The 14,071-nt window shown below is 33.9% G+C and overlaps 1 protein-coding gene across 3 annotated transcripts in view; it reads right to left on the bottom strand.

Moving 5' to 3' along the window:
• Window positions 1–14,071, bottom strand: part of LOC149785046 (GATOR complex protein Iml1-like) — a 219,312-nt gene that overhangs the window by 77,113 nt on the left and 128,128 nt on the right. For all 3 annotated transcript variants that reach the window (XM_089978764.1, XM_089978765.1, XM_089978767.1), the window contains 2 exons: window positions 3,929–4,073; window positions 1,363–1,456 (listed from right to left, as the gene is read on the bottom strand). In XM_089978764.1, coding sequence (XP_089834890.1) covers window positions 1,363–1,456; window positions 3,929–4,073 — 239 coding nt within the window. The remainder of the gene's footprint in view (window positions 1–1,362; window positions 1,457–3,928; window positions 4,074–14,071) is intronic.

The following is a 14,071-nucleotide window of genomic DNA, read 5'->3' as shown; positions in this document are numbered from 1 at the left end:
TCAGATAAGGTCAAATAGTTTACAAAATGATAAAAATGTAATTGTCGCTGACAGATTAAGTCAACTCAATCCTACTGCTTTTTATGTCATGATCTGGCTTTGAAAATGAGGTCAATTTACAATAAGGGGGTGGGGGTGAGCATGCTGTGCCAAAGAGAGAGCTTAATCTTCCAAACTAAGATTTTGGAGCAAGTCTGGTATATAATAAAAAGATAATTTTCTTTTGTTTTATTAATACCGGATATAGATATATTTTATCTTGTGGTACGGGAAACTATATTTTAACTTGAGGCTTTGCCACTCATTAAAATATTGTGTTTTTGGTACCACACAAATATATCCAGTATTAATGAGGTAAAAGAAGGTATCCTCTATGTATCATAATTTAACTTTGTTGTGAACTGAGTGGCAGATAACAGGCAATGAAAAAGTGCTGCATCAGAAATGTTTAGAATATGAGCAAAAATCGTAAAAGATGGAGTTGCCTGAATTTGGTCTCTGACAAGATCATTGCTTATGGGATGATGAAAGTGATATTGTGATAAAGATCTTGATAATCAAACACTGTCCCTTTAAGTATGTGGAAATATTCTGATGTATGAGGTAGAATTTGTCCATTGATGTGTGGAAATGTTCTGATTTATAAGAGGTAGAATTGGCTTGATTTGTGAATTGATGTGTAGTCTCTCTCCCTCTGAAAAAAACCCAAAGGATTACCATTGTTTTATGTCTAAATACAACAAAACCAAATGTTTACAAATAACTGTTTACAAAACACTGAGTGGGCCAAATGCACTGGAATGTGGACACACTGAAGAAAAGTTACACCCTGAAACAATTTTGTAAGACCTTTAAATGTTCTCATCAATCAGTCTCTGTCTCTCTCTCTCTCTCTCTCTCACATACACACACACACATACATATCATACCTGCAAGGGAGTTAACCCATAGAGGGCTAGCAGTATAGGTCAAGTAAAATGGTATGTGGGTGTTGATGCTAACTCTATGAACCATTTCTGTTTGAAAGTCTATTTAACGTTTCAAAGTAAACATTTTCTGTTCTTCTACTGAGTTTGAATTCACAAACATTTTCTTTTATATGAGCAGAAAACTTATTCTCTTGTACGCCATTGATTTTTGGATCATGTGTACAGCTCCACACCCCACCCTCAAAACACTTTTTGAGTCACGCACACTCACCCCCACCAATATTGTCAGGGAGGTTGATAGGTATGATATACACTAGGCTGGTCCTCTGGACTTTGGGAGGTTGTCAGGTATGATACAAGTTGGGACCCCTTTGCTTATCATGGATAAAAAGCGCAGTCAATGTTGAACTGTTTAATTCATCAAGGCACCTACCTGTGCAAGTCTTTGTGACACCAGCTCCTTGAACACATCATATGTGTTCAATGGAACCTTTCTATACACTTTCTCATCTTCTGTTACTGGGGGACTGAAATACAGAGAGAAAGAGTGTGGTGACAGTGTATATATGAATCTGACAATGTTTTAGTAGTCATTCAATTTATCCAAGTACTTACTGATTATCCTTCAAGACTTCGGGTCTTATGACCATAAGGAATAACCCCTGACCAAAACCTTAACAATTATTTATAAAGATAATGTTACTCCGCCAACTCCCAGAGTGATGCTTTTGTTGTCTCAGTAACCTCCCTTTAGCACATGAGTCAATGATACCCTCTGATATTAACTGCAATATTTCATTACTTTGGTCAGGTACAGTAATTTCACTTTTGGGTGGTTAGAAAATCTAAAGCAAATGACAGGGAGCTGTAATGAAAAGCCATTTTAAATTTATGATATTCCTTTAACAGAACTTTTATGTCTGGTATTCTGTTATCATCTAAAAATTCTTCACTGATTTTTTTCATGAACCATTCAATTAACAACTGAGTTTGAATTGTACCCACATCACCTTGTAGAAAATGGTGCCAATTAGTATTTCTATTTTCTGATTGCTTTAATAAGTCAAAATAACTGAATCCTTCCGCTGTTGGTATGATTATTAATAACCCATTTTCTAGTTTTATGAATTATGAATATTTCCAGGATGATATATTTAACCTATACTATTTATAAAGTGAAACTTATCGAAAGTGTTACTCTCTGATACTGATGTAAAATACATTTTTGGACAGGTAAATGTTTTACCAAGTTTCTGCAAATTTTTCCTCCCCTTGAAGAGCCGAAGCTTTTACATGTTTACAAAAATTATAGTCAAAACAAGAAACTCTTGTCAACCTGATATTGTTTAGATGAACAAGAGACAATGCCTTTGAATGCAAATTCATGCAAGTATTGAAGCTGTAGGGTGGAAAGAAAAGTTGCAAGTACTGAAACTGAAGAGTGGAATGAAGAATTTGAAGCACTTTGTTGTTACATTATCTATGGTAGCAGTGTTGCTTATTTCTTTTTTAGATCACATTTAAAGAAGATTCAAAAATGACTTCAGTTGCTTCACATTAAAAGTTGTACTTTTTAATATGCTTGCAGTTTAGTGTAGACTGAAATAAAAATAAATGAAACATGGTAAGTAATGTCCGTTCATTAAAATACATGTAAAGAATGATTATTGTGTTGTATGACTTAAGAAACTGCCTAATATTGTAAGTGTGGGTCTGGTTGCCAAGACTTAAATTTTTCATTTATTTGTTTTCAAACACTGAATGCAAAAAGGAATTATCAATTGTGAAAACAAAGCTAGCTCTGCCTTTGCAAGCTAGAGCTGTAGCTCATATTTGCACTGGTAGATCACTCTGGAAATGTAACTTACAAAATATATCTTGGTTATAAATGTGACATATACAAATTAAATCAAAGATTTTATTGTACTACAGGCAACACAATACATAATATAGATGTGGGTTGTTCAGAATTATAAGAAAATAAAAGCAATATATACTTACCAGTAAACACCCACAGATGTTATTCTTTTTTTTCTCCTTTGTTTAATTTCGCTTGCTTGTCACATAAAAATCTGACCAATTAGCCAGGCCATATTAAAAAATATGTGTGGTTCTGATTACAATGAAAAAAAATTTAAGGTAGGTAGGTCAGTACACAAATTGGTGGAGGGCCCATGGATTCAAATGAAGAATGAAGAATAAACAAGAAAATAAGTATCTTTCACATCTTAAATTTAACTCTGTACATAGTTACATCCCTTTGTTAATTTTTTTTTCTTCTCACCCCACCCCCACTCAAATGCAGTGTCAGCAGGAAAAAAAATTGAGTTGGTCAGGTAATCAGAACTACACATACTTTTTTTTTTGGCCCCACAATCTTTAATCCAATTTACAAAATATGCAACAATGATAAGTTTTTGTTTTGTTGCAGGCTTCCTTTGAATTTACGAATTCATACAAACCCTTTAATATTTTGTATAATAAGTAAACAAATAGTGGATCCTGGTTGATCCTGGTTGTTAATCATAATTCATACATTACCGTTAATTGTCTTTAATCAAAACCATAAACGTCACACTTGTGAAGCAGCAAATTATAGTGGACTCCTGTGATATGATGCCTACAGACAATCAATCAACTAAATCAAGTCATTAAAAACAAAGAACAATGAAAAATAATCATCAAAAACATTTAATATGGTCCTGCCCCCTCCTTCCCATGAGACATACAAGGATCAATCACAGGTGCTACCAAGTCTTTACAAAGACAGGTGCTACCAAGTCTTTATTGTTATGGAAGTTTTTACCAAAGGAGGGGTGTGCTTATTAAGAGGTATACAGCCATTACAGTTATTATGGTACCTCAATAATAAAGTGGTGCCTATGATGTAGCATGGTGTGTTTTTTTATGAGGAGCAATCCAAGTTCCTTTGTTCTGGAACCTATTCCAAAATCGCTACTTAATAGTTTCCTTCAGTTCTTGAAATTCATACTACCTACTTCATGAAGTAATCACTGCTGATGTCATCAGGTAAGAGACTGTAGTCAGAGACTACATAGTCAGTCTGTAGACTCCTTTTCTCAGGAAAATAGTCTGTTGTGATAGGGAGAGATGCAGGGATTGTCAGAGACTTCCAATCCACACCTGTATGAGAAATATAAAGCAGTTTAGGCACAAAATAATCATATCTACAGTAAGTACTTTAATATACTATTTTCACCACTAAAAGTCTGAAATTTTAAAGGAATAAAACATTAGCAATGTGAATTTCTGATAGAATCATACATCAGACATCTAATTATCTAAGCAAAGTCACCTTGGTGTGTATGGAAGCATTGCAAAAATGCTACAAACCATACCAGAAAATGGCTGCAAACTAAATTTGGGTATCTTGGCTTTATCCCTAATTGAACTGGAAGCTAAACAACATAAAATTATATCAGATGGGATCAATACGGAAACAAGCAAAAGTTTCTATTTTTTAATACATAAACAGCTAGAATATTAATGAACACAGCTTCTAACTGTTATTTTAAATCTTCTTCATACTCAACAAATGAAAACAAATGAAGCAAAAAGTTTATATAAAAATCTTTCTTCCTAATGATCAAACATTTTTTCTTTATAAAATTAGTAATTGCATTATTACACACCAATTATTATTACTCAAAAGATTAAGAAATGTGGGCATTTTCTCATGTGAAAAAGCTATTATTGCAATAATGTTCACCAGTTTCTATCTAAGAAGAGAATGTCACAAAACAATGCAGTAGCTACCAATCTGTCCAAACATTTGATCTACTAGTCTTTATTGATTATTTGAAATAAAACTAAAGCAAGTTGCTTATCAGCCAGAGCTAATGCACACTCCATGCAATCAGGACTGGTCAAAATACAGTGTCAACTGAGCTTGGTCTAAATTACTTCTAATTACTGACATTCTGCACAACTAACAAGGAATGTTCAGTATCACATAATGTAAGATGCAAAAATTATTAAGAGATGTTCCAGTACTGACTTTTCATAGTGGACAAAGCACCTTCAAGCACAGATTAGTTCTATCATGCATAATTGCAGTACACACTAAAATACAATTAGTTGTTGCTGCTTTGGGGTTTAACACCATTTTTAAGCACAAGATAGGCTATACATGGCAGCTAATATAACTTTTGCAGGAAGAAGCTGGGGAAAATTCCCATAAGAACTACTGACCCATGGGAAGCTACTGACAAGCTTTCTCACATACCCATACTAATTGAACCTGAAACTCAAACCCACATGGATAGAGGTGAGATTAAGACCACTCACCCACCCATGGCCTCATAACATAGTACAAACACAGATACAAGAGATTTAATAAAGTATAGTTAGTGCATAAAGTATACTTATGGATACAATGAAATAATTTAAGGGGTCAAAGAAGTTTGCAATGCTTTTTTTAAACTTTATTAAATCATGCAATTAATATGTACTTGTGTAAGCTATATTAATAATAATAATAATAATAATAATAATAACAATAATAAACTGTTTATTTAATGATGGTAGCTCAATTAGCTTCAGCTACTTTCTAACAGTCTACATGTATCTTACTAAGAAAATGTGAAGTAAAAATAAAAGTGAAGTCACAACATTTAACAAGGAACAATCAAGTGATACGAGTATACAGTACTCTAAACATAATCATTAATTTTGAAACATCAGATTAGCATGCACAAAGACAAAACAGTTGGAAAAGAAACAGTAATTTTACTCGCCAAAATAAGACAGAAACCAATTAAAATAAAGCTTTAAATATCTGAGATATTTTTCAGTGTGTGTGTGTGTGTGTCTGGGCCTTCCAGGAGATTTAAAATTGGAGGGTGAGTTACCAAAGTAGATGGAGGGGTACCTCCATTGTGTTAAGTAAAAGTAGCCAGGTAAATCACCTGGCTACCAGCTGAAAAGGAAAGCCCTGATATATGTATATAATATTAGCATTGAGCTGGATCTAATGACTCCAGCCTTTCAGCATTACAAATTTCTTGTTTTAACCTTTCTTACAAAACAGAGCAATGAAATATTTTAACTTTTTAAAATTAAACATAAAATACTGACAAACTTTTAAAACTGACAATGTCACCACTTATCTCTTGCTATATGCTAATAAAGGAGAGGAAATAGCAACAAAAATGCCTCAAAGGGACAGATAATGTACTGGCCAAACAATTTCCAGAAATCCACTTCTAATCTGTTTCTTTTGAATTTACAATCTTTCAACTTTTGATTACTGAAACATCTGATACTCTTGAGAAAAACCAACATACAAAATGCAATAACAAATAATTTCTTACATGTCTGAGTTAACATTTTTTCAAGAGACACCTGTCAGTACAGTACAATTATGATGGCCTTTGATTCTGGACTGAAATCATGGATATAACAGTCATTGTACCTGTCTCAGACAAGCTAGGTTTAGCTAAAATAATTAACATGTTTTTAGGAACAAATCCAAATTTACTGAACTGGCACCATTAAATATATCCTTTAGATGTCTACAAACTAGGTTTGATTCTTTTAAACAAGTTTATGTTAAGTTGCTCACAAACCTGTACATCTAACCCCATGGTCAAAACCTTTGACATTAAAATCAATGTCAGAGTGCTGCTAATCAGCTTGTTTATTTGAATGCAACTAAATACAAATTCTGGTCAAATTCATTTGTATGTGCACAAGTCACTGTGTTCATACGCCCAACAAAGTAGAAATATGTAAGTAATGACCTCTGACTTGACCCCAAGGTGAATTAAGTTTGATCTATACCATTTTCATTCAGAACCAATCAAATATTGCAAGCAGTGTTTTAGCAAAAACTCAAACACAATTCATTCAAAAGGGTTAGTGATAACATATTCATGATGGCCACTACGGTGTCATGTTGAAGGTCAGATGAGAACAATTTTTATTCAGAACCAGCAACATCCTGCTGTTGTGTTTAAGAAAAAAAAACCTATGTTGCTATGACGATCAGAACTGGACATGTCAAATAACATTTTTCTGAATGGCCATCACAGCTGGATCAGCATTATTTTTATACAAGAAAATCTATCTATTAAAGTGATTTCTCCTGGATTTTCACACAGAAGGCGACCTTGCCAGCCTCCATTTATGCAATAGGGGAATTTCAATTTTTATTGGAGGCAGTTTTTATAGTAGATCACTATCTGTAAATAGACCATTATACTATGTTTCAAGAAACTTGTGTGTAATAAATAAGTTGTAATGAACAAAGATAAAACCAACTGCTGCTTATCTTATTAACAGTAGCAGATATTGTGTATTATGATAATGGCACTACATCATAATGCATTCAAATTTATCAGCAGAGACATTGCCACTGAATATTAGATAACTACATATCTGAAGCAGTCTGAAAGTGAAAATCCCATGCTGCTATGGCTTTCCCTTCAGGACAAATAGCTACAAGATTTTCAAAATGGCTGCAATGGCAGCAGTGATAAATTTCAAATCAGCTAAATTTTTATTTCAGACCAGCAATATACCATGAGGCAGTCTTTTAACGAAAATCCCATCTTGATATGGCATCTGTTTAAGAGAACCTACAATAAGATTTATTAGTGTGCCACCATGCCAAACTGGATTCCAGATGTCACCATATTCAATTAGGACAACTCAGACATAATTAGAAGTCTTTTAGTTAGAACTCCACCTTGATTTGATATCCATTATGGAGTAGCTATAACAATATTTTCAAGATGTTCTCTATGGTGGCTGTATTAGACAACAGTTAGATATAATTTCTATGTAGAACCAACTAGACATCATAAAATGTTTTTAAGCAAAAAAACTATGTGAGATGAAAATCTGATCAGAAGGAGTAGCAATAACAAGAGATGGCAATATGGTGGAACTGACAGCATGCTATATGCATGGGGAGACTGAAATCCCTCAAAGCCACAACATACAAATGTGCAATGCCAAAAGAATCAGTGCCTTTGCTCACCAAATTAAACATACATGTATTTAAATAGAACAGCCATTCAAGACTGCACCATTGTCTTTAGCCCAGTGAACGTAAAGCATATTACCTGAATGAAGGCTATGTACCAGTTATTATAAGTTGACCAACACTTTGCATTTTTGTGCGAAACTAATATGATACCTAAGATAGAACTTACCCAGTTATGAAATATCCACAAATAGCAGTCTAGCAATTGTAGGTAAGTAAGCATATGAAAAGCATCACTGCAAATAGTGCTTAGCTAAACAGAAATATATTAGTAATATCAAGTGTTACATATGCCTAACTACAAATGATATCGACCCAGATCTCACATTATTAAATATTATCTGATCAGTGTCTATATGGTTTGTTGCCATGGTGACTCAGCAGGCACAGTATCAGAATTGTGGCCAGAAGGGTGCAGGTTTGATTCCCAATACTGGATCCACCTATACTGGCTACTGTGGCATATTCTCAGTCAAGAGATACATTATTCTACTTGCATCAGCATCATATAACCCTAAAAGAATGATGTACCATAAAACTCCAAACCAAACCAAATCCGGCAGATCTGGCAAGTCAGTTTACAAACTAGTAGTATTTTGTGCAGGACATAGAAAGAAAGTGAATCCCTTTCTGGTACCCCAACAAATCTAGGCCATGAAGCAAGCATTTAAAAATATTTTAGTACATACCAGATTAGTAAGAAAGGCAGCTATGATGAAAACTAATTTCATTTGCAAATAATTAGAGCAGACTGTTTGACAAAGAGAATATTAGATGTTTTTGTCTTTGTTTTGGTGTTAATAAGATGCACAAAACAATTCCACTGTTTAAGAATTCTATCTAAATATTTCACTATACCCATTTGTGAAATTCTTTCAACACAACATTCATTTTTTTATACACATTTAGTAACACATCTTCTTTCAAGCATAATATTAAATTTAGCACATGTATGAAGCAGATGTAAACAATCCAATAAAAGATTCATTTCTTTGTTACTAGACCTTGTCTATAAACAAGTCTGTAATTAGGCACTGCAGTGTTTTTTAAAAGTTTTGCCACACCTGCAAGCTAACAGCAAGCAATGGAGAAATGAGTGAGAATAATGATGGAGGGTTTGGGTCATATGGACATAAATTTTGACGTATTGATCATCGTATTTCTTTTTAAGATCATCAGCCAATTCTAAATCACTTTAAAAGAAGTAATCTGAATTTAAAATGTATCAGGTCATTTTTCCTTTTATCTCTTAACAGAATTGATTTAAAACGTTCTCAAGACATTTTGACTGAAAATACTGAAACAATTACCCTGTATGAGCATTTTGTACTGAAATGATTCTTACATTGCTAGCCTCATTTTTCAAGGTCAAAGGGACAATAAAGCTAAATATAGAAAAGTGTATCAATAACAGACAGGTACTTAGCATGCCATAGACTTGGGCGGGATAAATATTTCCATTCCAAAAGATCATCTTGGATCCAAGTAAACAATCAAAATGCAGTGCATCTAGAATTCCTTTTGAAAGACACACACAGCATATCTATGCAACATACTATCAAAACATACTGGTACATGTACTTTAAGATTTCTTTAACTAACAGAAGCCATATATGATGCAAATTTACAGTTGTACAAAAGGGCCCAGCACCATAAAGCATTATGTCAAATTCTGTCCAACTAGTTCCAGTGATTTTTTTAGAATAAATAACTGAAACATTATTTTTTTGTTTTAGGCAACATTACATATGGCAGACTGGCATCATTACAAAATGGCAAACTGGCATCATTTCATATGGCAGATTGGCAACATTACATATGGCAAACTGGCATCACAACATATGGCAGACTGGCATCATCACTGCATATGGCAGACTGGAATCATTTGTAACTATCTGAAAGGCCTCCATGGCAGAAACTTTTTTTAATTTTTTTAAATCTACTTGACTTTAGTCTAGCAGTTTTGGGACAGAAATTGAATATTGCAAATGGTGACAAACGTATGATAATGAATAAACAATACAAAGCAGAAGCCAGCTTATGCAAATATAAGCTCACAAGTTATAGCAATCAGGTCATTGTATTCATGTAAAAGTTAGTTATCCTTTTATATCCCTGTAGCATACCTACCAACTTTCAAGACAGTAGTGGTGAGGGATTCACTCTCATTTTTCAAAATTTTAATTTATGAGAAAAAAGGATTTGTATACCATTTAGTGATTACAATACCTGAATAAAACTATAATGAATTTTACACAAAAAAATGTCAATAGTCACTATGACATGCTTTATGATTATGACTCTATTACTGACAGTGCTTTCTATTTGAATTTTACTGTACCTAATTTATCTTGTTTTATTTCATTATCAGTGTCCACAGTCAGGTATTTGCTATAATTTGCTACATAGAGGATCATACATGAATACTCCACTCAAATTATGGAAGGAGTTGAATAATTTCTATTGTTTGTAAGATTCTATTTATTGCATGACAAAAAATACTGATTTTATTTAACCAAACTACAGAATGGGATAGTGAAATGACTTGGAAATATATTCTGATACTGTGATCATTACCCCTTTCCTTTCAATGACACTATGACTTCATTTGTTATGTCATAAGGCATTTATTACACTTGTTACATATATACAAATTATAATGTTGGTAGATTAACAAAAAAATAACACAACAGTCATGAGATAAATATTATTTCTTGATTTTTAGGTGATTTTAATTTCCTGCATGAGTGTACCAAACAAGTACTCTTAACCGCAATCCACCAGTTACTTATGCTGTAGATTTATCTTGTTTGTCAACAGGATGTCATTTCAATGGCACCTGCTGTGCATTCTACTAGATAAACTGTGCAATAAAACTTGTGTGTTGCTTGTGTACATGTTATTCAAGCCAGTAATAAACTCTAAAACTATCCATTGGAATATTCCTTTGAAGCATTAGAAAATATGCCTCCCTTCTTTTTTTCCCATGGTCATAAATGCATTTTTGGGAATTTGTGTTTTTCCAAACACAGTTTTCTTGTTGTGATCAGTAGTTCACAATTGTACTTTTCATGTGACATGCTATGCCTTGGCAGGTATGCTGAAGTTAACTATCATGATACTGAAAAACACTGACAAGATGAGTCTCTCGCCTGTCTGTTAATTCATATTTTTCAAATGCTGTTGGATGGTTGTGTTCTACTCGATTCTGCCACATCATTTTAGCTGAAACGTGAGAATACAAATTAGTGGATATGCATTGGTTTCTCAGCAAGAAAACACTTGTTGCCAAGTAATAAAACATTGCGGTCTGGAAAAAAATAACTGCCCCAAACCAAATATAATATTTGTAGTAATCTGAAAATATTACCAGCTGCCACAAGAAGTTTACCATGGCTTGCATGTCAAACCTGCCACATACCTTTTAGTAAACTAATGTTGTTCACTTCAAGATTTATCCAACAAACAAATAAAATGATCCTACAGCCAGATGAGAAGCTGTCCACATGTAAAAACTTTAACACTGACGTTAATCTAGTGTGTGAATCGACTGATGGATCTGCAGATAAACAGAAGGACACACACACTTGCAGACATTTAAGTAATTACACTGTAAATCTTCTGCAAAGGCAGGCTTGACAATTACTACCAATTCATTATTATGCATAATCATTGCATCCCAAAGCTTGTCATGCAGGTGACACCTAGGTGACAAAAGAAATGATAGGTGGGAATCTAGATGACCAAGGCTGGTGTTAGTATGTCATGTCTTACATACTGATGTACTTGATAAATGCATATCACAGAACGTCACAAAATTGTACCTACCAGTAAATCAGATATTTTTTTCTACCACTGCTGAAGGCATGTTTTTCAAAGGGAATACTTATCACAATATACTGTTACGCAGTACAGGGTTAGTGGGTATTACTAAAAAAGGCTTCCCTGATAATACTTTTAAAAAAATAAAGGTACAGCAAATATTCGTGCAAATTCTTGGTTAAATCTATCAGTAAAAAATGTCTGTAAAAAATAGTTATCCAACGGTCATCATGATAGCAATCTGATAGTATCATTGACATTTCAGGCAAACTAAAAAGTCCTTTATGAAGAAAAAATACCTGTCCATGTGATCATCTGTTCAAATGAAACCTCTGTAACAAGGTTACCTTGGCTATCATGGCAGCAATACTGGAGGCATGACCAGCAAAATTTTCATTCTGGACCAACTATATATTGTTAGAAGTCCCATAGTGAAAACCCCATTCAGAAGTAGTTCTAACAAGATTATGTCCACCAAAGACACTAAATTGGAGAACTGATAAGTGCCATATTTAATTTGGACCCATTAGATATCTTAAAAATTCCTATAGTAAAAACCTTATGTCTACATGACCAACTGTTAAGAAGTATTTGACAATGTTTTAAACTTTTCAACCAAGAAGTAGTTATTGTTTCAAGAACATGGCAACCATATAAATGGTCATGGTGGAACCCTTTTCATTTAAAACTAACTACTTATCATAAGAAGTTTATCAGTGTATGTCACTGCAACTGTTTTGAAGTAGTGATACAATTTTCATGACTGCTGCCATGATGGCATACTGACAGTCTAATCATCGCCATTTTCATTCAGGACCAAATAAGAAGCCATTTAGTGGAAACTGAATGTCAACATGAAGAAGCAATAAGAAAATTTTCAAGATGGCCACCATGGCAACCATATTGGAGGTTTAACGTAATCAACAACATTTCTGTTAATTATCAACCATATATCATACAAAATCTTTTAGTGAAAACCACATGATGATACATGAATCTGTTCAAGAGAAGTATTCAAGATGGCCACCATTTTCATTCAGGACCCATGAGACAACCATACCTGACATAACATGCCATGTCACACAAAAAATAGTCTTGAACTCCCAAATCCCCCAAGAAAGTCATGTTTAGAAAAACACAATTAATTAGGAATCTTTGCCCCAAAGTTTTTCCAGCAGCAAACGAGACATCCACGACTCTTGACCACCACAGATTTGAAGTTTCCATTATTTTCTATCAGCTTATATGAAAAAACTAGCTTATGCTCACTTGGATGACATCATTTTTTTTTAGTCCCATGCATTAACCTCCCCTTTGGCCTTCAAAACACACTTTTTGAGTCTAAAAAAAAACAAACAACAGTATCTGGGACTATGGCAGTTATGGACATCAATTAGAAATCTTTAAGTGACAACCCCATCTCACCTTGACCATGTGCTTAGGAAAAGTAGCTATGACAAGAGTTTCACAATGAATACCATGCTGGGTATATTGGATATTAAACTGGCATGATCCTCATTAAAAAGCAGCCAGACATGACAAGTCTTTAGTGAACCCCATGTCATTTTGGTCAGTAGAAATAGTGACAACATGATTTTAAAAAATGTATGAGGTCAAATGAATACCATCTGCAGTTAGTAAAAATTGATAGTCTTGGAGTTAAAACTTCAGGAATAACAATATTTTCAAGATGACCATTGTTATGGTGTTGTTGGTGTTGTGTGGTTTAATGCCATTTTTCAGCACATGATAGGCTATACATGACGGCCAGTATTAATCGTGGAGGAAGAACCCAGGAAAACCCCGGAAAGAACCACTGACCCACGAGAAGCTACTGGCAAGCTTTTTCACATATCCACATTGGCCAAATCCGAGACTCGAACCAATGCAGACAGAGGTGAGATGGCAATGATCTGTAACAGAAAGCGCTTTAGACCACTAGGCCACTCGGGGCCTCTCATTGTTATGTTTAGGCTCTTACAAAAGGTAACAAGAAAAGAGTGAATACAAGATTTGTAAAATTAACAAATAATTTATTTCCCTATAAAAACAAGGTAAAAATGAGAAAAAGAACTTATGGTTCTACGAATCAAATCCAAATATAATCCAAGAATTAAAAAATAGAAGTCCTAATAATGAAATGTCCTAATGAAACTGAGTTCAAATCCCGATGAAATCCAAAATGGAAGGCAATGACTTATGCTGTGGTCACAGTTCTTTGATGAATCAAAGAAAGTATTAATCCAGTGTTTGAATTCCACGTAAATTTCGATAGCTGTCTTTGTCCAAGAATTAATTTAGAGCACAAGTA

The sequence above is a fragment of the Sinohyriopsis cumingii genome, chromosome 13 (genome assembly GCF_028554795.1).
Source record: "Sinohyriopsis cumingii isolate HCF-2022 chromosome 13, ASM2855479v2, whole genome shotgun sequence".
In the NCBI taxonomy this organism is placed as follows: Eukaryota; Metazoa; Mollusca; class Bivalvia; order Unionida; family Unionidae; genus Sinohyriopsis; species Sinohyriopsis cumingii.
The sequence above is the reverse complement of the archived record's forward strand: the minus strand, read 5'-3'. Positions and strand labels throughout refer to the sequence as shown.